This window comes from Staurois parvus, unplaced genomic scaffold (genome assembly GCF_062004578.1).
Source record: "Staurois parvus isolate SC_StPar_1 unplaced genomic scaffold, SC_StPar_1.0 ptg000548l, whole genome shotgun sequence".
Taxonomy (NCBI): Eukaryota; Metazoa; Chordata; class Amphibia; order Anura; family Ranidae; genus Staurois; species Staurois parvus.
This window is the reverse complement of record NW_028318344.1, coordinates 1,158,436-1,181,153: the sequence shown is the minus strand read 5'-3', so window position 1 is coordinate 1,181,153 and position 22,718 is coordinate 1,158,436. Positions and strand designations below refer to the sequence as shown.

At 41.6% G+C, this 22,718-nt stretch overlaps 1 protein-coding gene across 2 annotated transcripts in view; it reads left to right on the top strand.

The window, feature by feature from the left end:
* LOC149451113 (sulfotransferase 2B1-like) overlaps positions 1–22,151 on the top strand; it is a 135,269-nt gene extending 113,118 nt beyond the window's left edge. For both annotated transcript variants that reach the window (XM_089690953.1, XM_089690954.1), the window contains exons 6-7: positions 9,063–9,243; positions 20,644–22,151. In XM_089690953.1, the coding sequence (XP_089547079.1) occupies positions 9,063–9,243; positions 20,644–20,747 (285 nt within the window). In that variant the 3' untranslated portion in view covers positions 20,748–22,151. The remainder of the gene's footprint in view (positions 1–9,062; positions 9,244–20,643) is intronic.
* Positions 22,152–22,718: the final 567 nt, after the last annotated feature.

Genomic DNA, 22,718 nt, shown 5'->3' with positions numbered 1-22,718 from the left:
GTTTGGACTGGGATTGGATGTGGGCCTTAAAGGACAGTTCAGATTCCAGGGTTACCCCTAGCATTCTGGCATGCAGGGACGGACTGGTAGTTGTTCCATTGATCTTGACAGAGAAGTCAGGGGAAGGGGCATGTAGAGGGGGTGGAAGTATTATGAGCTCAGTTTTGGATAGATTGAGTTTGAGGAAATGGTGTAACATCCATTCTGATATGTCTGCTAGTAAATCAGTAATATGTGAGGAAACTGATAGGGTGAGCGTAGGGGTAGAAAGATAGCTAGATTTGGATGTCATCAGCATAGAACTGGTTTTGTAAACCATGGGAAGCTGTCAGCTGACCCAGGAAAGAAGTGTAGATCAAGAAAAGGAGAGATCTAAGGACAGAACCTTGGGGAACCCCAATGGTAAGAGGAATAGGAGAAGAGGAAATAGAGTTGTGTCACTGAAGGTGCGGTGAGATAGGTAAGATCTAAACCAACGGCGAGTACAGTCACGGAGACCAAGGAAATAGAGTTTTTTCAGAAGGAGGGGGTGGTCGACTGTATCAAAAGTAGCAGAGAGGTCCCAGAGTAAGAGTATGGAAAATTGGTTTTAGCTGGTAGTAAGTCGTTTGATAGTTTTAGAAGAGCAGTTTCTGTGGAGTGCTGCGGGAAAAATCCAGACTTGAGAGGATCAAAAAGGTTACTCTCAATGAGTTGGCAGCTGAGCTGGTTGTAGACCAAGCGTCCAAGGAGTTTGGAGGCAAAAGGGATTAAGCAGATGGGTCTAAGGTTGTTACGATTGATGGGGTCCAGTGAGGCCTTTTTAAGTACAGGGGTGACTACTGCATCTTTTAGAGGGTTGGGGAAGATACCAATCCAAAAGAAGAGATTGAGGATATGAGTTAAAGAGTGTAGGATAGAGACAGAGGGTGACCATAGAATTTGCAAAGGAACAGGGTCCAGGGGGCAAGTAGTTAGGTGGGCGTTAGAAAAAAGTTTAATTACTTCCTCTATAGTAGCTGGGTTAAATGAGGGAAGTATTGATTGTGACATTGTAAGGTGAGGGAGATATCTGTACTGTGATTAGCGATCTCCTGGACAGTGAGTGAGTTAGTGGGTGGAGGTAATGAAGGATGAAGTGGAGAGTTAAAGGTAGAAAAGAATTGATGGGGACTGCGTGAGAGGGTGTTAATGAGATTGATAAAATAGGTCTGTTTGGCAGTGTGGAGGCAAAAATGTTATTTTTCTAGGGCAGGTTTATATAGGTTAAAGCCTTGCTGGGACTTAGTCTTTTTTTTTTGTTGTTTACAAACTATTTTATTAGGAAGGTCACGTTCAAGTACAATCAAACACAAATGTACAAAAATGTCATAAGGTACCGAATACAGAGAAGTCAGAGTTAAACAATATCACCTAAATATCATCCGATTAAAGGACAAAGATATAGCAAAAGCTCAATACATAGATATTGATTGACTCCAGTACAGATTACAATTATAGTACATATACCACTAATAAAGGTAGATATAAAGAAATATTTTGAGACAATTATACAAATAAATATATAAAGTTATGGTGTAGCCCACCTGGTCTATTTTTCTTTAAATGTAAATTATTATATAGTATATGATGTATGTATTCAGATAATTTGATTGATTCCATCCTTGCAAGCACCTGCGACCATGGGACAGAAGGGGAGCGCCAGTTAAATGCTATCCATTGTATGAAGCAACAGAGTAAATGTATTAATCTAGTACAAGGAATGGGTATATCTGGTATTGAGGCAAATAGGCCTATTTGCAGAGTTAAGGAAATTGTCTTGCCTGCTATTTGAGATATTTTGGCTGTAGCTTGTAACCACAATGGTCGCAGGAACTTGCAATTCCAGAATATATGAACCAAGGTTCCCTGTTCTTAACAGCCCCTGAAGCAGCAAGGGGAAACCAGAGGATAAAAAGAATGTATCTTAGAAGGGGTCATATACCATCTAGTATGTACCTTAAGAAATGTTTCTCTGACAGATATTGAGCGAGTGTATTTACGTAAGTTATCAATCATGGTGTCTCATTCCTTTATAGAAAAGGAGCAAACTAAATCGGATTCCCATTGTAGCAAAGGGTATGATTTTTTGGAGACAGAGAATTAATTTAAATAGCAGTATATACGAGAAATTAGTACTTTATCTCTAGGAGATGATATAAAATTGTGTTCAAATAGTGAATAAGGAGTTTGAAGAGTTAAAGAGTAGAGGTTTGTTAAAAATTATTTAATTTGTATATATCTTGGAAGGTCCATTATAGGTAAGTTATATTCTGATTGTAATGAGACAAAAGAACTGAACTTATTGTTTCTGGTGAAAAATGTCAGGTTAGTGAGATTATGTTTTTGCCATGACATAAAAGAGACTCTGTCTCTAAAAGCAGGAGATAAATTGGGATCTCCAAGAAATGAGGCTAACGAAGGAGTAGGAGATACCAGATTAAATTTATTTTTATGTCGATGCCACAAATGGTATGAGTTATATTTCAAAAGAGAGCCAAGGAATGTTAGTAGATGGGGCAAACCATTGGGTTAATTGTGTAAATCTTGCCGATAAATAGTATAACCATAGGTTAGGAAGACCTATACTGCCCCTGAGCTGGGATCTGTGCAGGAGAGACATACCATACCTGGGCTTTCTATCTTGCCAAATTAATTTATTAATTTTTCTCTACAGAGAGAAGTTTTTTTAAAGTGGTTTTAGAGACCAATGTTGGTAAAGTTCTAAAGTAAAATAGCAATTTTGGCAAAATAACCATCTTGACAACAACCACTCTCCCGAGAAATGAAATATGGCAAGAAGACCACATTGATAATAACGATTTAATACATATAAAGAGTGATGGATAATTTGTTTGGAAGAGTGATTTGTATAAGGGAAATGCCCAGATAACAAAAAGAATGTGTACACCAAGAAATTGGGAATCTCTCCTGCAGAGAGGCAGACAACAAGGGCAGAAGGTTAATAGACATCGCTGAACATTTGGATAAATTCACACCCAGCCCTGAGAGATTATGAAAAATCTCTGTTGGGGTCCCTCAAGGTTCTGTCCTCGGGCCCCTTCTCCATCTACACCTTGGCCAACTGATACACTCTCATGGCTTCAACTACCATCTCTATGCTGACGACACGCAAATCTATCTCTCTACCCCTCACCTCACCCCTTCAGTCTCCGCCCGTATCACAAGCCTACTGAGCGACATTTCGGATTGGATGTCACTCCACTTCCTCAAACTAAATCTTTCCAAAACTGAGCTCCTAGTTTTCCCCCCAGCCCGCGCCCCCCCCAACTTCTCCATCAAGACCAACAACACCACCATCAGTCCCTCCCCTCAAGCCAGATTGCTAGGTGTCATCCTAGACTCCAATCTGTCCTTCCAGCCCCAGGTCCATTCGCTGACAAACTCATGTAGACTTCACCTCTGCAACATCTCCAAAATACGTCCTAACCCCGGAAACCACTAAGCAACTCATTCACTCCCTCATTATATCACCCCTTGACTACTGTAACTCCCTCCACATCGGCTTACCCCACCGCAGGCTATCCCAGCTTCAGTCTATCTTGAATGCTGCAGCCAGACTCATCCACCTTACTAACCGCTCCGTATCCGCCACCCCTCTCTGCCAATCCCTCCACTGGCTCCCGATTGCCTAACGGATAAAATCCAAAATGCTAACATTGATTTATAAAGCTGTTCATAATACTGCCCCAAACTACATCACCAATCTGGTATCCAAATACCACCCAAAATGTACTCTTCACTCATCACAAGACCTCCTACTCTCTAGTCCCCTGGTCTCCTCCTCCCATGCCCGTCTCCAGGAATTTTCCAGGGCTTCCCCCATCCTCTGGAACTCCCTACCCCAATCCATCAGACTATCACCTACTCTCCTCACCTTTAGGCACACTCTGAAAACCTATCTCTTCAGGGAAGCCTACCCCGCCCTCAGCTAATTACTGAACTCCTCCACTCTTCCTACCACTCCATCCCCCACAGATATTTCCTCCTGTACCACTATCCCCTCCCTCATAGATTGTAAGCTCCAAGGAGCAGGGCCTTCGAACCCCTTGTGCATTGAATCGTATTGTTACTGTACTGTCTTGTGTACTGTCTCCCATTATAATGTACAGCGCTGAGCAAACTGTTGGCGCTATATAAATACTGTATAAAAATAACTAACACTATCAAAAGCCTTGTGTATATCCAGGCTCAGTATACAAACTGACCGAGAATGAAGATTTGAATCTTGAATAATATTAGTGGCTAAACGAAGATTATCTGTGAATTGTCTACCTGGGATAAAGCCAGTTTGATCTGGTTGAACCAGAGAGGTAATAACTTTGGCTAGTCTGTCAGCTAATAAACAACCAAAAATTTTGAGATCATTATTAATAACAGAAATTGGGCAAAAATTTTGTGGCAAAGTTTGATCTTTATGAGGTTTGGGTAACAGGGACATGTTAGCTAATTACATTTCTTCAGGAAAGTAATTTTCTTGAAAAATAAAGTTATATAATTTAGTTAAATGAGGAACTAAAATTGAAGACATTTTTGTATAATAAGTGGTAGAGAAACTACCTACTGGTGCAGTAGAAGTTTTAAGTGATTTAATAATGTTATTTATCTCTAGGTCAGTACACGGGGCATTAAGTCTATCAGTTTGTTGTTTAGAGAGTGCGGGAAGTGAAATTCTGTCTAACCATGATTGAGAAAATAATTGGGAGATGATTGAGGAGTAGATAGTAAGTTCTTATAGAAATCTGAAAAGATACTCAATATCTCTTGAGGGTGGCAGACTAGATTTCCCGATGCATTTCTAAGTTTGTATACATGAGGAGGTTTAGTTGAATCATTTAACTTTCTGGCAAACATGGAAGATTTGAAATTGCTATGTAAAAAAAATTTTGCCCTAGACCATCTGAGGGATTTTTCAGTATCAAATGATGATATACAGTAGTGTCTATAGCCTGCCGTTTATTTTGAATTTGATTAAAAAGGTCTGGAGAGGGAGATTGACTATGTCTATTATATAGACGGTCTAATTCTTTGGTAAGAACTCTGATATCAGACAATTTAGCTCTATTTTTTGCAGCAGCCACACTGATTAAATGTCCTCGCATTACAGCTTTAGGTGCGGTCCAAAGGGAAGTGGGAGAAATATTAGAATTTGTATTGAGAGTAAAATAATCTTCCATATATAAAGAGAGTTGTGGTATAATTTCTGGAGCTGATAACAAATGTGCCACCTGTATGGAGTAGGAGCTAAACCTATACGGGAAGTGGTGAAGGAAACTAAATGATGATCCGACCATGGGCATACTGTATGTGTATGTCTGCAGTAGAAGAATTGGCTAATAGTATAGGAGTACTGAAAATATGGTCAAAATGGGCATAACTATCATGTGGATGGGGATAGCATGTATAATCCTTTACTGCAATGTTATGTGCTCTCCATGTGTCTATCAATTGCAAACTATTCAATGAGCGAGAAAGAGATTTAGCAAATGCCTTGGTGGATGGTAAAACTCTACTTCTGTCTAATATAGGATGAGCAATCAAATTAAACTCTCCACCTATAATAAGGTGTGGAGAATGATAACGATCAAGCATTTCAAAGAATTTTTTGAAGAAAGTATCCTGGGATTCATTAGGGGCATAGACCGAGGCCATTGTAACAAGCCAACCTCTACATGAACCCTTTAGAGTAAAAAAGCGACTTTCAGGATCTTTGTAAATAATTTGGGTTTCAAAAACTAGTGAATTGCGAATAAAAATAGCCACACCACGAGATTTAGATGAATATGAAATACAGTGAAGCTGACCATAAGATTTTTCAAAGTACAATGGGTGATTAGAAGGTGAAAAATTAGTACCTTGTAAAAGGATTATATCAATCTTTTATAATGACAAAAGGCCTTTTTACATTTTTAAGGCAGGTTAAATCCATTTACATTATGAGATAACACCTTAAGACCAATTGTAACTTATTAAGAGCAAACTGGGAGGGGAGGAAAGAGGAGGAAGGATTGGCAGGGCGGGATCTCTTATATCTTCTCTGTCGTTCATCCACATTCTGTCCCAAGTGATATAGGTAGTTGATCATGATTGATCATAACAAACTTTCTTTATCAAATGAAATATGTTCCTTTATGACGGAGGGAAGACATTTTTTCAAGCTGCCAGATCCCTGAAGGACTGTCACCATCTTCTTTGATCTCAAGGTGAGGAAGGAATAGACTATATAGGTGATGGACGAGGTGTTGCAGGAAGGCATTGTGCTGGCTCAGGTTCTAAAAGTCCAAATTTAACCAGGAGCTCTTTACCCTTATACAAACTGATTGAAGCACTGAGGTTATTGCTTTCATTTTGCATCTTCTTTTTAAAGTGGCCGGAGAGATATGTGGAAATATTTGTATTTTGGAACCTTCTAATTCTATCTTGGAGGTATTCCTGTATGCATGTAAAATTTCTTCTTTAGTTAGGTAATCCTTCATACATAGAATTATATCTCAAGGTGGTTTATTAGCAGTTGGTTTGGGTCATAAGGCCCTGTGGATTCTATCACATGCAAAGGAGGGTAGTGGTATCTCAGGGAGGCAAGTATGAAATAATTTGGATACTGCAGGCATTAGCTTAATAACAGACTCTGGAGTACCTCGAACCTGCAAATTGTTGCGGCGATTTCTGTTATCCAAGTCTTCTACATGAGAATTTAAATAGGAAAAGTTCTCAGCCAGCAGTTCATGTTTCTTCCTGAGATCATTGTGGGCTAAAGAAAGCTCATGTTTAGTCTCCAATATGTCTGTGTCACTGCCCAATGCTGCAATTTCTTGAGTAAGAGTGCTAGTAATTTTATATAGTTCCGTTTGTATTTTATCAGCTAGCTTTTCATATATGGCAGATAGACTAGCATCTATGTCAGCAGTAAACTGACCGGAGTACTCACTGTCCCTATGGATGGTAGTAGACTCAGCTGAGGATCCTCTGGAGGCTGCATGGGCCCGCTCTGACTGGGCGCCATGTTGGGACATACCCTCCTTCTCTTTGGTGCGGAGTAAATATAAATATGTGGTTAGTGAGTGCTGTGAAGGGCGACCACGCACCTTCTTGCCTGACAGCATGCATAGGGGTGTACCACAGGGGTGCTGATGAAAATCAGTGGAAAACAAGGTGTTGTTGCCCTGGGAATCGACCCGTTGGACTCCGAGTCTAACGGAGCTACCGCTGGAAGCATGTGTCCCTCATCGCGTCGTGCAATTTCCCCATTGCTGGGACTTAATCTTATGCCACAGACGCTCAAGAGCCTGGCTATGTTAGACATAATGTCTCTTCTGTTCAGTCAGTGTTTGCAAAACCCATAGCCATCCTCAACTTAGCAGCCTAGGAGTCACTCACCCCACTTTTCTCTCTCTCTATCTCTCTGCCCTCGTGAGACAGAATAGCCCAGAGGAATTTCCCCATACACCAGATATCAACATCTGTACACATTGTAATATCACACACATACATAACCTAGCATCTTTTGTCATAGCAACAGTAACTCTCTTCAATCTATGTCAAATATACCCTGGTAGAAACACACTACAGATATCATAGGGAAAATTATTTTTCCATGGACCCCTGTCCCATGCTACTAAAAGGGAAACCAAAGGCTACAACACCCATACAACTACAAAACTGCAAAAAACAGTAACAATACCCATTAAATATATTTCATGATATTTTTTTTTTTTAAATTAACTAATCAATACATTGGCCACACTTTGCCATGGGCACTTCTAGCATGTTCTAGGGCTATGTGCATTGTGTTTATTTACCACCCCCGTTTATAGTTTTATATAAAAACAAACCTTGGATACCATAGCCGAGTTATGTAGGCAATGTGTCACACTTGCTGAAAGTAACATGGTAAAGCACTGTCAATTGAGTTAACACTCCCATTTAAATGATTAGGAGTTTATCTTGTATTTTTTAATGCACTGCTGTACACAGGTACAACAGTGATGTCATGAATACACATTTTCAATAAAGTTGCATTGCATATACAATGCCATAGTGGATGCTCAGCCATGTCCGTGCCCTCTTATGGAGTACCAACACAGTGACACGGTGACTATTAAAAGTATAAAAACAATTAACAATGCAAATTAAATCAGCAAATCTCCTCCTGCATTGTCTCCCATCCCAACCTTGTGGAAAAAATGGGGATGAAGAGCATCAAAGAAGGCAGAGAACCCAGCAACCTGAATAACTTACTTATTCCCATCAGTTATTATTATATCTCTAAGTATGATACTTTTCTTTGTGTGATCTGGAAACCTGGAAAGGGGAGTATGGATAACTCCTGGCAATGGCCAAGGTGACACCAGTTAGGTCTGTGATTTGGTGTTTGCATATGATGACACCAGCTAGGCCTCTGAGTTGATGTTTGCATATGATAACTTGTTATTGATCCAGTCAAACACATGGAGAACCAGACTTGTATAGCCTAAATCAGGAAGGTTTTTTCCAATTACTTTTGCTGGAAGTCTGAGTATGCATAACAAGTATTTAGGTTTTTTTTTCGTTTCCAGATAAAGGCATGGAAAGCTGAATGTAATTTCTGTGTACTCTTATGTTTCAACATAATTTCTAGTATTAAAAAGAACTTTGAACTAAGCATGAACATTTAAGGACAAGCCCTGTCTGCACTGGCGGTAATAACAAATGGCTGGGAGGTGCTTAGGTAGGTTGGGTATTTTACAGTAGCTGCAGGAAGCAATGCAGAATAAATGTCAGGAATTGCAGTGTGACCATTTAGATTATATATGCTACTTTTACATAAATTCCACTTCTGTATTGCTGGCACCTCCTACTCTGGTGGCCCAAGTGTGCTGCACTCGAATTTGGAAATGTAATTTAACCTACTGCCCCCTCCCTTGAAACAACTGCATAGGTTCTGTTCACTATAATGTATCCTTCTCTTAGCCCATCCCAGCTGAATGATTATACATTTTTTTAGTGTAAACACTATTGAAATACACACTTGTTTAATACAACAGGATCCAAGGAGCAGTGTTGTTAATATCTGCAAGTTCCTGGGAAAAGATCTGGATGCTGCTGCCATAGATTCAGTGGTAGAACATTCTTCCTTTAAATCTATGAAAGAGAACAACATGTCCAACTACAGTGCAGTCCCGAATGAATTCTTCGACAAGGAAAAAGGATCATTTTATAGAAAAGGTAAAGACACTTCATTGTTTTCAGGTGCTTCTGAAATGTTATAGGGTAACATCCGTGGAATACTAGTTATGCCTTGACATAAATGTACTCTTGGGGGTAGCCATGGTCTTATTTTACTGACATTTTCATCAAAGTCAGCAAAATAATAATATTTTAGAGATTTTTTTTATTTAAAGCCTAGGTTTAGTAACAAAAAACAAAAATCAACACAAGAGACAATACTTACAGTCAATAGGACATGTCCCTTGTACTGCTGGCTCCCATATTAGCTGAAATCCTCCTCGCCCAATCCCACCATACCCTTTTCAACACAATCAGAGGAAGACTGCAGCCAATGTAGCCAGCTAAGGGACTCAACAAGCCACAAAACACATGAGATTGACTGTAAGTAATGTTCCTTGTGCTGATTTGCTTTCCATGTGTAACTGAATTTAAGCTGGCCATAGATTGTACCCACGTTGATCCATCAATCAACTTCTGTACAACACGCATGCTGAATTTTTACATGCGATTATTGCCAGCCACCATCAAAAATCAATGCATTCTCCCAGCAGAGATGTCTCCATGTGCCCCCCACCCACTGGGAGATCACAATAGCTCTGCTAGAGGATTCCCCCATTAAAACCAACTGCATAGATGGGGGAATTGAGTTGATTGGGTGCAGGAAAGAAAATTTAATTATCAATGTTTCATCATCAATGGCTTAGTTTTAGAAAGATTGAGTTTGAGGAAGTGGAGTGACATCCATGCCGATATGTCACTTAGTAAGTTAGTAATGTGAGAGGAGACTGAAGGGGTGAGGTGAGGAGTAGAAAGATAGATTTGTGTGTCATCAGTATAGAGATGGTACTTAAAGCCATGGGAGTTTATCAAGTGACCAAGGGAGGGGGTGTAGATGGAGAAGAGAAGGGGTCCAATGACAGAACCTTGAGGGACCCCTACAGAAAGAGGAAGTGGAGAGGAGGAGACAGAGTTATAGGTAATGCTGAAGGAGTGCTGCGATAGGTCGGAGGAGAACCAGGAGAGAGCAGAGTCTCAGGGGCCAAGAGAGTGGAGTTTTTTTAGGAGGAGGGGATGGTCAACAGTATCAAAAGCTGCAAAGAGGTCAAGTAGTAAGAGTATAGAGTAGTGATTGTAGTGGTTTTAGCACTTAGTAAATCATTAGTGAGTTTTAGTAGGGCAGTTTCAGTGGAGTGGAGTGAGCAAAACCCAGACTGTAAAGGGTCAAGAAGGTTGTTGTCAGTGAGGTAGGAGCTCTCGCGATTGTAGACTAAGCTGGGTCTTAACTTGTTCAGGTTGGTGGGGTCCAGCAAGGGCTTTTTAAGTATGGGTAATGTGTGCATGCTTTAGAGGGGTGGGGAAGGCACCATTAGAGAGGGAGAGATTGAAGATGTGAGTGAGGAAGCATAGGATAGAAGAAGAGGGTGACCCTAGCAGTTGTGAGGGGACAGGATCCAGGGGACAGGTGGTGAGACGGGCTTCTGAGAAAACTTTAATGACCTCTTCAGTAGTAACAAGGTCAAAAGAGGAAAGTGTTGAGAGAGGTTTAATATAAGGTATGTTAAGTGGGATAGATGTCTGTGCAGTGGAAATGCCCCTACAAATTGCATCAATCTTGTGTTTGAAATGATTTGCAATCTCGTAAGCAGTGAATGAGGTACTGGGTGAAGGTGGAGGTGGAGAAAGTAGAGAGTTAAAAGTAGAGAAGAGACGACAATGACTGGATGACAAGGTATTAATAAGAATGACAAAGTAGGCTTGTTTGGCAGCATGGAGGGAGGAATTGTATGTTAAGAAAGCAGATTTATATAGGGTAAATGCTTGGTGAGATCTGGTTTTACGGCAAATCGCTCCAGTGCACAACTATGTTGCTTAAGATTTTTGGTGTTGTCAGTCTGCCATGGTTGTAATGGTCGGGGCCTGATACTTCATGTAGTTAGAGGAGCTAGTGAGTCTAGTGTGGATGAAAGCGAACTATTGTAGATTCTGTCATAGAGGCAGTCAGTTGCAGAGTGGAAAAGAGAAGGGTTTAATTTTTTTTTTTAAGTTTCTGTGGGTAATTCTTTGCTGCTTGGAGGGATAGGTGTTTGAAGACGAGGACACTATAAAGGTGATGAAATTGTGTTCAGATAGAGGAATGTTGGTGTTTGTGAGCTTGTAGGGAGTACAAAGATGGGAGAAAGCAAGGTCTAATGTATTCCCATCAGAGTGAGTGGAGGACTGTGTCCATTGTGTTAAGGCAAAATATGAGGTTAGGTTGAAGAGTTGGGATGTAGCTGGGTTGTTAACATTAATGGGGAGAAAATAGGGTAGCCAGGCAGAGAAGTCATCAAGAAAGCTGTCCAGGAGGCCAATAGATCACTGCAATCCTCAGAAATAGGAGAACACAGCCGAATGCAGTGAGCCTCGAAAGAAGAGAAGAATAGAGAGGGAGGGTTATGGAGGACTTGAAAGGTGCTCAGTGTGGATAGAAGCAAACCAACTCCAGCTCCTTTCCGACCACTGGGTCTGGGTGAGTGAGTCCAGAGAAGGCCTCCATAGGAAAGTGCTGCAGAAGAAGCAGAATCTGCTGCTTGAAATCAGGTTAAGGGAGTGGGAAACAAAAAGGTCATGGACAGAGGTGAGCTTATTACAGACAAAACGGGCATTCCAAAGGGAGGGTGGTTTTTAGGAGCATGGGGATTGAGATTAAATTGAGTGGATTGCGGTTATTCCTGAAGGAAGGAGGGTGCCTGGTGTGGGGGTGAGATAATGGAGGGACCAAGGTTTGGGGAGATATCCCCAGAAGTTAGGAGAAGGAGGGTGAGGAAAGTAAAGTGGGATGTATATGAGTGCACATGCCTTCCTGTCCTGGTGTTTGGGTCAGCAGATGAAGAAGTATCAGCAGGAGGTGATGAGAGCAGTAGTAGGGAGATGGTAGAAGTGAGGGTGATATGTAAGCTTTGGAGTGGAGCAGAGGGGTAAAGAAATAAGATTTTGATAACGGGATAGTAATATGAAAAGTAAGAGTAGAGGGGGCATATTATAAAGGTACATGGAGTGGGAATCAGTCTTGTAGGAGATATTTCCCAGGGTGTTTGCTTGCAGTCCATCCAGCGGGCAGTAGAGTTCTTTGTTGTATCTTCCTGCTGCTTGAGTTATCCTGCTTTAGTTAAACTGCTGTGTTCAACTTCTGCTTCGCACTACAGCAGAAAATTCATTCAATTAAACTGCTGTGTTCAACTGCTGCGTCACACTCCAGCAGAAAATACACTAAGTTACACTGCTGTGCTCAGCTGCTGCTTCACACTCCAGCAGAAAAAGCACTCAGTTAAACTTCTGTGTTCAACTGCTGCTTTGCACTCCAGCAGAACATGCACCCACACAAGAAAAATGCCCCCCATCTGTGACCTCCCCCATAAGCTGGTCTAAATATATAGGGAGATGATCAAATGAGCAACTCTTCTCCGCCCCAATTAGGGACTGATAAGGATCACATGAATTTAAGGGGAGGTTGGTCAAAACCAGACCAGCCACACAGACACAGGCCAAAGTCATAAAAGATGATTGATTCTCTGATCACAGAAAGGCAAAAGGAGGTGAGAATCAATCACCACAAACTGACAAAAAGATATAGACTAATTATACTGAGTTTTGCAGAAAGTCAGTGCATTGCAGGGAGACAGTTTAAGGTGGAGACGAGACAGTAGCATTTACTCTACGTTTGCAGAAAGTCAGTGCATTGCAGGGAAACAGTTTAAGGTGGAGATGAGACAGTAGCATTTACCTGTGAAAAGGCAGAGAGGACATGATCAGGGGTCTGTATTCAACTGCTGCTTCACACTCCAGCAGAAAATGCACTCACGCAGGAAACATTCCCCCCTTCTGTGATTGTGCCCCCTGTCTGTGCAGTATACATTTAACCTGACAGTCTGTAATACATCAGCTGGCAAGTGAGCTGTCCGCCCATCTGAACTTGAACAATGATGATAACCAGACCAATTCAACACGTTTTGGAATTAATGTTTCCTTCTTCAGGGAATAAATATGTCAGGTCTATAACATAACAAAACATCAAATAGATACATATAACATAATGAAAAGTATACAATTCAAAATGTGCAAAAATGGCTGATTACTCATGGATTTACAGATTACACTGCATCAGATATTGTTTCAGGATTGTCACAGAAAATTGGGTGAAGATGCCTCCCAGATGTCACATCTGGGGGGAAGGGCAATGCGCCTTGGTAAGATGCCCATCAGCAAGGACCACACTACAACAACCAATAAATGGAGAAATTAAAACTCTATAGAGTATAATAATATAAGATAAGAAAAGTCCAGTAATTACTAGTCTCCTCAAGAGTACTAAATTATGTGTGGCCCAGGGGAAAAGATTAATGCAGAAACTCTGAAAAAATATCCTTATCAATAGCTGGATGTATTAACAGCGGGCAAGCTAAAGACAATAAACAGGTGAAAACCCACCAAAGTGTGGATGAAAGAATATTATATAAATTTTGGTCAAAAATATTGCTCACCACTTGTAGTATTGTGATATCTTGTAGGGCCAGGCTACGTTTGTCTAGAAAGAGGCCAAAGACATAGAATGACTGGTTTTTGCCTTACAAAGTCCCAGGGGAATATCTGTATATCTATTTGATCTTTTTCAAGGAAGTAGTTTATCAGTATATCAGCTTGTTTAAGGCAATCAGAGGTATTGGAACAGTTCCTACGAAGCCAAAAGAACTGACTATAGGGGTTATATGACTGGGGCATGGAGGCAGAAGATGGCCGCTGGAATGCACACCATCAAAGCAGCGTGTGCTCAAAGGGACAGAAAGTGTGTCCACAAGATGTACGTCCCGCTGATGTCACTTCCAGAACCGAAGATGATGTGGTTAAGTGCGGACAACTAGAGAAAAAAGCACAACATTCCAATCCAAGGCAAAGCTTTTCCTCCACTGACCGACAACACAATACACAGGATTGAAGCCACATGCATGTGATCACTGATGTAAAAGAAAAACATATATATGAAACAGTGTATATAAAAAATGTGTAAAAAATGTTCCCTTAGAACTTGGCCTATTGATGGGCAATGATTGGGTAGTGGACACATAGTAAAACAAACATATATAAATAAATGAGATGTGTATACTTGGCACAATAAACACACATGCAGATCTAATATACAATGCTCATATAATAAATTGAATATAAATATATAAAAAATACACATACAAAAACAAAAGAAAATGAAAACAAAAAGCACCAAGGAAACCCTTGCATGAAAAATGAGAGAATACATATATATGTATGGACATACAAATGAAATTAAATTATTATAAGGGCAGCACAGTGGATAAACGGATAGATGTCCAGGGAGTGAGTTAGAAGCTTTGTGGTGTCATTGGTTAGGAAAGGGCGTATCTTGGAGATGTTGAGGAGTTTGAGCTAGCAAGCTTTGGACAGTTATTGGATGTGGGGTGGAAAGGATAGTTCAGAGTCCAGGATTACACCTAGCACCCTGGCATGTGGGGACAGGTTGATGGTTGAGCCGCTGATATTGACAGATAAGTCAGTGGAAGGGGCACATAGAGGAGAAAATACTATGAGCCTAGTTTTGGATAGATACATTTTCAGGAAGTGGTGTGACATCCAGGCTGATATGTCTGTTAGTAGATTAGTGATGCGTGAGGAGACTGATGGAGTGAGCTAAGGGTTAGAGAGATAGATTTGGGTGTCATCAGCATAGAAATTGTATTAAAAGCCATGGGAGGCAATCAGCTGACCCAGAGAGGAGGTATAGCTTGAGAAGAGGAGGCATCCCAGAACCCCAACGGAGTAAGGAAGAGGAGAAGAGGAAGTAGAATTGTAAGTGACACTGAAGGTGCTCTGGGATAGGTAGGATGAGAACCAGAGAAGAGCACAGTCATGGAGACCAAAGGAGTAAAGTTTTTTGAGGAGGAGGGAGTGGTCTACTGTGTCAAAGGCAGCAGAGAAGTCCAGGAGTAGGAGTACAAAATAGGGTCCATTAGTTTTAGCCATTAGTAGATAGTTTGTAAGTTTGAGGAGAGCAGATTCCATGGACTGCTGAGAGCGAAATACAGACTGAAGGGGATCAAGAAGGTTATTCACAGTGAGGTGGTTGCTCAGCTGGTTTCAGACCAGGCGCTCAAGGAGTTTGGAGGAAAAGTAGAGTAAGGAGATGGGTTATAGGTTGTTAAGATTGGTGGGGTCTAGTGAGGGCTTTTTAAGTATGGAGGTGACTAGTGCATGTTTTAGAGAATTGAGGAAGATGCTGGAAGAGAAGGAGAGATTGAAGGTGTGAGTTAAAGAGGGTAGGATAGAGCCAGAGGGTGACCAGAGCAGAGTCCAGGGACACGTGGTTAGGTGGGAGTTAGAAAAAAGTTTAACAACCTCGTCTATAGCAGTGGGATTGAATGTGGGAAGTAGTGATTGTCCCTGTGGAGGTGGAGTGTAAAGTAGGGGAGGTATCTGTGCGTCAGAGATCTCCTTACGAATTGTATTGATTTTCTTTTTGAAGGGATTTAAGATATCCTAGGCAGTGAGTGAGTTAGTGGGTGGAGGCAGTGGAGGATGAAGAAGAGAGTTGAAGGTAGAGAAGAGTTGATAGGGACTAGATGAGAAGGTATTAATGAGAGTAATGAAATAGGTCTGCTTGGCAGTGTGGAGGCAGGAATAGTATTTCTGGAGGGCAGATTTATATTTATCGAAGTCTTTCTGTTTTTTGAGACCTCTGGTGTCATCTGTTTGCCAAGGTTGTAGGGGTCGGGACCTGATTGTGTATGTAGTGAGGGGGGTGAGCTTGTCTAGGGAGGATGATAGTGAACTGATGTAGACAGACGTGGCTAGATCTGGGCAGGACACGGATGATATTTTGTCATAGAGGTGGTCAGTAAAAGAGTAGAAAAGAGAACGGTTGAGGTCAGTGAAGGTTTCTACAGGGAACTGTTAGGTGGTTGGAGGGAGAGGAGATGGGAGATAGTGAAGCTAATAAGGTGGTGATCAGAGAGCAGGAGAGGGTTGTTGGAGATGTTGCACAGAGTACATACAGTGAGGAACAGAAGTATTTGAACACCCTGCTAATTTGCAAGTTCTTCCACTTAGAAATCATGAAGGGGTCTGAAATTCACATTGTAGGTGCATTCCCACTCTGAGAGACAGAATTAAAAAAAAGATTTAGGAAATCACATTGTATGATTTTTAAAGAATTTATTTGTCTTGCACTGCTGAACATAAGTATTTGAACACCTAAGAAACAGCAAGAATTCTGGCTCTCAAAAACCTGTTACTGTGCCTTTAAAAAGTCCACCTCTACTCCACTCATTATTCTAACTTAGTAGCACCTGTCAGAGCTCTTTAAAGACACCTGTCCACCCCACAGTCAGTCAGACGTCAACTACTACCATGGGCAAGAGCAAAGAGCTGTCAAAAGACACCAGAGACCAAATTTTGGACCTCCACAAGGCTGGAAAAGGCTACGGGGCAATTGCCAAGCATCTTGGTGAAAATAGATAAACTGTTGGAGCAATTGTTAGAAAATGGAAGAGGCTGAAGACGACTGTCAGTCTCCCTCGGACTGGGGCTCCATGCAAGATCTCACTTCGTTGGGTATCACTGATGATAAGAAAGGTGAGGAATCAGCCCAGAACTATGAGGGAGGAGCTGGTCAATGACATGAAGAGAGCTGGGACCACAGTTTCAAAGGTCACTGTTGGTAGAACACTATGCCGTCATGGTTTCAAATCATGCATTGCACGGAAGGTTCCCCTGCTCAAGCCATCACATGTCCAGGCCCGTCTGAAGTTTGCCAATGACCATCTGGATGATCCAGAGGAGGCATGGGAGAAAGTCATGTGGTCAGATGAGACCAAAGTAGAACTTTTTGGTCTAAACTTCACTTGTCGTGTTTGGAGGAAAAAGAAGGATGAGCTGCATCCCAAGAACACCATCCCTACTGTGAAGCATGGGGGTGGTAACATCATGCTTTGGGGGTGCTTTTTTGCAAAGGGGACAGGACAACTGCACTGTATTAAGGAGAGGATGAATGGGGCCATTAATTGTGAGATTTTGAGCAACAACCTCCTTCCCTCAGTCAGAGCATTGAAGATGGGTCGTGGCTGGGTCTTCCAACATGACAACAACCCGAAGCGCACTGCCAGGATAACCAAGGAGTGGCTCCGTAAGAAGCATATCAAGGTTCTGGAGTGGCCTAGCCAGTCTCCAGATCTAAATCCAATAGAACATCTTTGGAGGGAGCGAAAACTCTGTGCTGCTCAGCGACAGCCCAAAAACCTGACAGATCTAGAGGAGATCTGTGTGGAGGAGTGGGCCAAAATCCCTGTTGCAGTGTGTGCAAACCTGGTCAAGAACTACAGGAAACGTTTGACCTCTGTAATTGCAAACAAAGACTTCTGTACCAAATATTAACACTGATTTTCTCAGGTGTTCAAATACTTATGTTCAGCAGTGCAAGACAAATAAATTCTTTAAAAAGCATACAATGTGATTTCCTGAATTTTTTTTTTAATTCGGTCTCTCAGAGTGGGAATGCACCTACAATATGAATTTCAGACCCCTCCATGATTTCTAAGTAGGAGAACTTGCAAAATCGCAAGGTTCAAATACTTCTGTTCCTCACGGTAGATAGGAGAATACAAGGTCAAGGATGTTGCCAATGGAGTGAGTAGAATCCTGTATTTATTGCTTCAGTCCTAAAGAGGAGGCTAGATTACGAAGTTTAGAAGTAGCAGGAGTGTTGGCATTAAAAGGGATGTTGAAGTTGCCGAGAATGATTGTGGGGATTTCAGAACAGAGAAAGAAGGTTAGCCAGGCAGAGAAGCCATCAAGGAAGGTAAGGAGGGGGCCGGTAGATCACAGCGATTCTTACAGAAACTGGAGAGAATAGAAATATACAATATGCCTCAAAAGTGGAGAGTGTCTGAGAGGGAGGTTGATGAATTACCTGATAGGTGCTCTGGGCGGCAAGGAGGATTCCTACTTCACCTCCCTTCCATCCATTTGGTTTGGGAGAATGAGTCCAGAGAAGGCCACCATGGAAAAGGGAAGCAGGGGAAGCAGTATCAGAATCACGAAGCCAGATTTCTGTAATGGCAAGTAAGTTAAAGGAATTTGTGATAAAGAGGTAGCGGAGGGAGGTGAGTTTGTTACAGACAGAGCGGGTGTTCCAGAGGGCACAGGAAAAGGGAGGCTGGCTTTGGGAAGAAGAGAAATGGAGCCTAAGTTCTGTGGATTGCGGCTGCTGCCAGAGGATGCAGGGTGATGGGAGTGTTGGGCACACTTAATTGACAGAAATTAAGAGAAGCAAAAGGATGAGGGAGTTAATATGGGAATGTGATATATATAATGGGACATGCCTCAGTGTCCTGGAGGTTTTATGAGCAGGTGGATTTAGAATTAGTAGGAATTAGTGAGTGCAGTAATTGGGAGATGACAGAAGGCAGGGAGATGTATATAAGCTGTGGGGTGGAGAAGAGGAATGAAGGAAAGAGATTTTAAGGAGAGCAGACACAACTGTCAGAAAAAGTGGTAGAAAGTGCATGCTACAGAGGAGTGCAGAATAGAGAGAGGGTCACCTACAGCCTGTTTAGGTGCTTTTCAGTGCAGTTTCCTATGTATGCTCACTACGCACAATCGCTGAAGTGCAAATCACTTGTATAAAGAATCACTTCTAGAAAGAATCACTAAAGGAAAGAACCCAGCAATGTTCCTCCCAGCAAAGCGCTTCCCCATAAAAGTGCTCTAGATTAATAATATTAGGGGGGGTGGTTGGTTGGTTGTTAATTAATCATGAGTGTAACGTACATGTAAGATTTGAGATGTGACCTGTAGAAATATGACAATGTAGGTTTAACTTCAGTCCATGTTATAATAATATAAGATGTGTTCAGAATTAAGTCAGAGACATATGGTCACCAATTAGCATCTGAAAGGGACAGAACATCCTCTGGAAGGAGGTAACACCTGGATGCCAATAAGATTTGTCACCTTCTGGGAAATCTGGAAGGAAAAGGCTCCAGACAGTTTGGCTTCATGACACAGCGGGAGACCAGAGGTGGTTTCGATGTGTCTGGGAGTTTTGAAGTATATCAGCAGATCAAATTAATATATTTCATCTCTCATAAAAGCTAAAATATTAGCTGCAGAGATATGAAAATACTTCCTTCTGATTGGACACACTGTAGGCTATACCTGCATGTAAAACTGTATTTGTAGCCTATGTAGAACCCCAGAGAAATGCAGAAAATGGTTATATGGCGCCTGATTGCGACAGCTGAATGGTGATTGGTACTATTTTATACACTGCCCACTTTCGGGATTTTAAATTATAAAACTAATAAGTGACTTCTGGGTACTTAAGCTCAGGCTCATATCTCCAGAGAGATTGTATTGTATTGCAGTGTCTTTATATGCTCGGTCAAGTTCAGTGCCAATCTGTATGCAATTGCACTGCTTGTTGGCAGATTGCATGCAGATTGTAAAGGTAACAGGTCTGCCAGATGGAGATCTGTGTGTGTGTGGTGGCCCAGCAGGCCAGTAAAACTGTTGGGTGGTGGCAAGCTACCGTTTGTGGTGTGTCTATGGTGAGGGTGTGTGGACAGTGGAAGAGTGATTAACACCGGGGTTCTGGCTTGTAGAATAGCTGGAGGAATCCTAGAAGGGTGTGCAATTGCTAGGCTGCTCCACAACCCTTAGTGTGCACCAGATTGTATATAAGATTCATGTCTGCCTGTGTGTGTGGTTAACCAGCTGGATTGGAGTGGAGTCTCCTTCTAGTGGTGGCCAGAGGTAGTGCGGGCTGTGAAAGTATATCACGGCTGGTCTTACATATTTATATATATTCAGATTAAGTCCCCCTTATTCCCTCTTACCCCAAGTCACGGCCACACATGCGCTCCTTGGTTAGCTAGTCACTGTGGGCATGTGCGTGTGGGTTGGATCGATGACAATGAGCTAATATAAAGATGACAGGCCAGCAAAGAAAGCTTTTGACATCTAAGCCAGGCTTTCAAGAGGGCAGAGAGAGTTGTAAAGATAAGACCAGTCATAACTTAGACAAGACACTTACAGAGTAACATAAACATAATGATGCAGAAAGGGCAACAGATGGTGAAGGCAGCACATACCAAAATGCACAAAGACACAGTGCAAATAAACAGTCGGTGTTCAGTTCTGGGTTGATATTGATATTAATATGATCAAATGAGACATTCAGGTGGAGTAGAGCCTGAAGTTCAAATCACTTGTATAAAGAAATGTGTTAAAGAAATAAATCCATGAGGTGGCATGCGCCTCTTGCGACTTAACGTTCCTGGAGTTCAGTTTTAACAATAAACAGCTATTTTTTTTGTTTTACTTTCCCTCTATTAGGTATCTCTGGAGATCACAAGAATTACTTTACACCTGCTCAAGAAGAAGAGTTTGATAGGATTTACAAGGAGTGCATGAAAGATGTTGACCGTACTTTTATATAAAAAGAATTTTATATGTTTAACTTTTCGTGAACATAGTTTTACCTTATGTGCTAAACTACATAAACATTCTCTTTAAAATGTAAACAATCCTGATATGACAGTCTTAAACTCATTCCAGGAAATTAATCAAGCTTCCTGCACAACTATAATGGTGCAGGAAACTATCAGGTCTATTTGTGCCACCTTAAAGCGGAGTTCCAGCCGTTTTTGTGTTTATTAAAAGTCAGCAGCTACAAACACTTTAGCTGCTGACTCTCAATAAACACACATTTACCTGTCCCAGGGTTCAGCGATGTACTCACCCACACCCTCCCTTCTCCCATCCTTTCCTCCATGGCGCCAGCATCTCAACTGTGGGCACCAGGCTGTGACAGCTTGCGGCTTCACAGCTTGGTGCCCAGTGCACATGCACGAGTCGTGCTGTGCCTCCTGATTGGTCCGGCAATCTTCCGGGACCTGTGAAAGTTCCCAGGAGACTGCGGGAGGGAGGTGAGGGCCAAACTTCCAGCTCACTTTGTCATGGCGAATTGAGCTGGAAGTGGGAGCAGGTACCTGTCAAAAACAGGTAACCGCTTCCCCTTGCCCAAAAGGTGCCAAATATGGCAGTGGAGGGGGGGGAGGCAAAAAAGCGGAGCTTCCGATTTTGAGTGGAACTCCACTTTAAGAGTAAAATAGAAACCGGTACATGGTCTGCGCCTAATTCACAGAGGGAATAGAACAGTTTGACATACAGAAAATTGCCACAGAATCCTACCAGGTGTGACCCTGTGATATGGTATGTGAGCTCTCAACAGAACACTCACCTCTCTCTCTTCCTGTCTGTGCAGTGAATTCACTACACGAGCAGACCCTGCACAGTGTTAACACTCTCCTCCTCCCTCTACTCTTAGCCAAGTGGGGAAGGAGGGGGAGTGGGGGCTTTTGTTAATTAGGAGCAGCATCTAACTTTAGAAGAGCTGTGCAAGCTCTGCAAAGCGACTCTTTTTTATTTCCCCCTATTCTGTCTGGGTATGAGCTAATATGTTTTCTGATCAGCAAACAAATCCAGACTGAGCAAGCACGCCGTAAATCAACCTTTTAGATATGTCACCTCACCTGACAGAAGAAGATCTAATTAAATAACAATCATCTCCATTATTAGTGACAGTAAATATCTATAGCCAGTAGCTTTTAATAACTAACACTGGTCTGGATAACCAGTTGTTATTGCTTACTTTTCTCATGTATATGATATTTCCAAATGTTAAAATACTGGGGTATACATATATATAAAATATATTTTTACAGGAATATGCCACTTAAGAATGAATATTCTAGTGGGAAAAAAAAAACATGCTTCTTTTCCTTTACACAGTACTTGAACAATTACACAACCTTGAAAATAAAAAAAAATGTGAAACGATCTATTACTTGTCCTGTTTTTTTTCTCCCACCCTGACCTATATAAACTTTCTCCTCCCACTCCAGATGCATATTTACCTGAATAAAAAAGCAGTGGATTGAAGAAATCTTCAACCTGTGGTAAAAATCTTCCTTTCCCTTGGCCACACCCATGCAGTCAGTTATCATAGAATTCATCTCCTGAGTATCTTCTTTATCAGTTACAAGCACTCCTGCAAATGAAAACAAGAGCTTATTTCACACATGACATAAGGCCTTGGGTACACTGGAGGCCAGGGGGTGCCCAGGAGGGGACATGTCTTCTCTGAGCCATCTAACTATCCTTTAATAATCGATCCACATAGACTGATCACTTTTCAGAGGGCACCTCAAATGTAAACAAGGTCTAAAAACTGCATGTGTTCCATATTGTTAGGTTTTCCGTGAAGATTAAATGACATGTTAGGAGCCATTCATGCAGTAATCCTAAGTAATCTTAGGTAATGATGAGTAGGCCACAGGAAATCCAAAACCTTGGTAATTCAGTATCATAGTCAAGGCTTAGTTTCACTTCCCAAGACAGATGCTTGC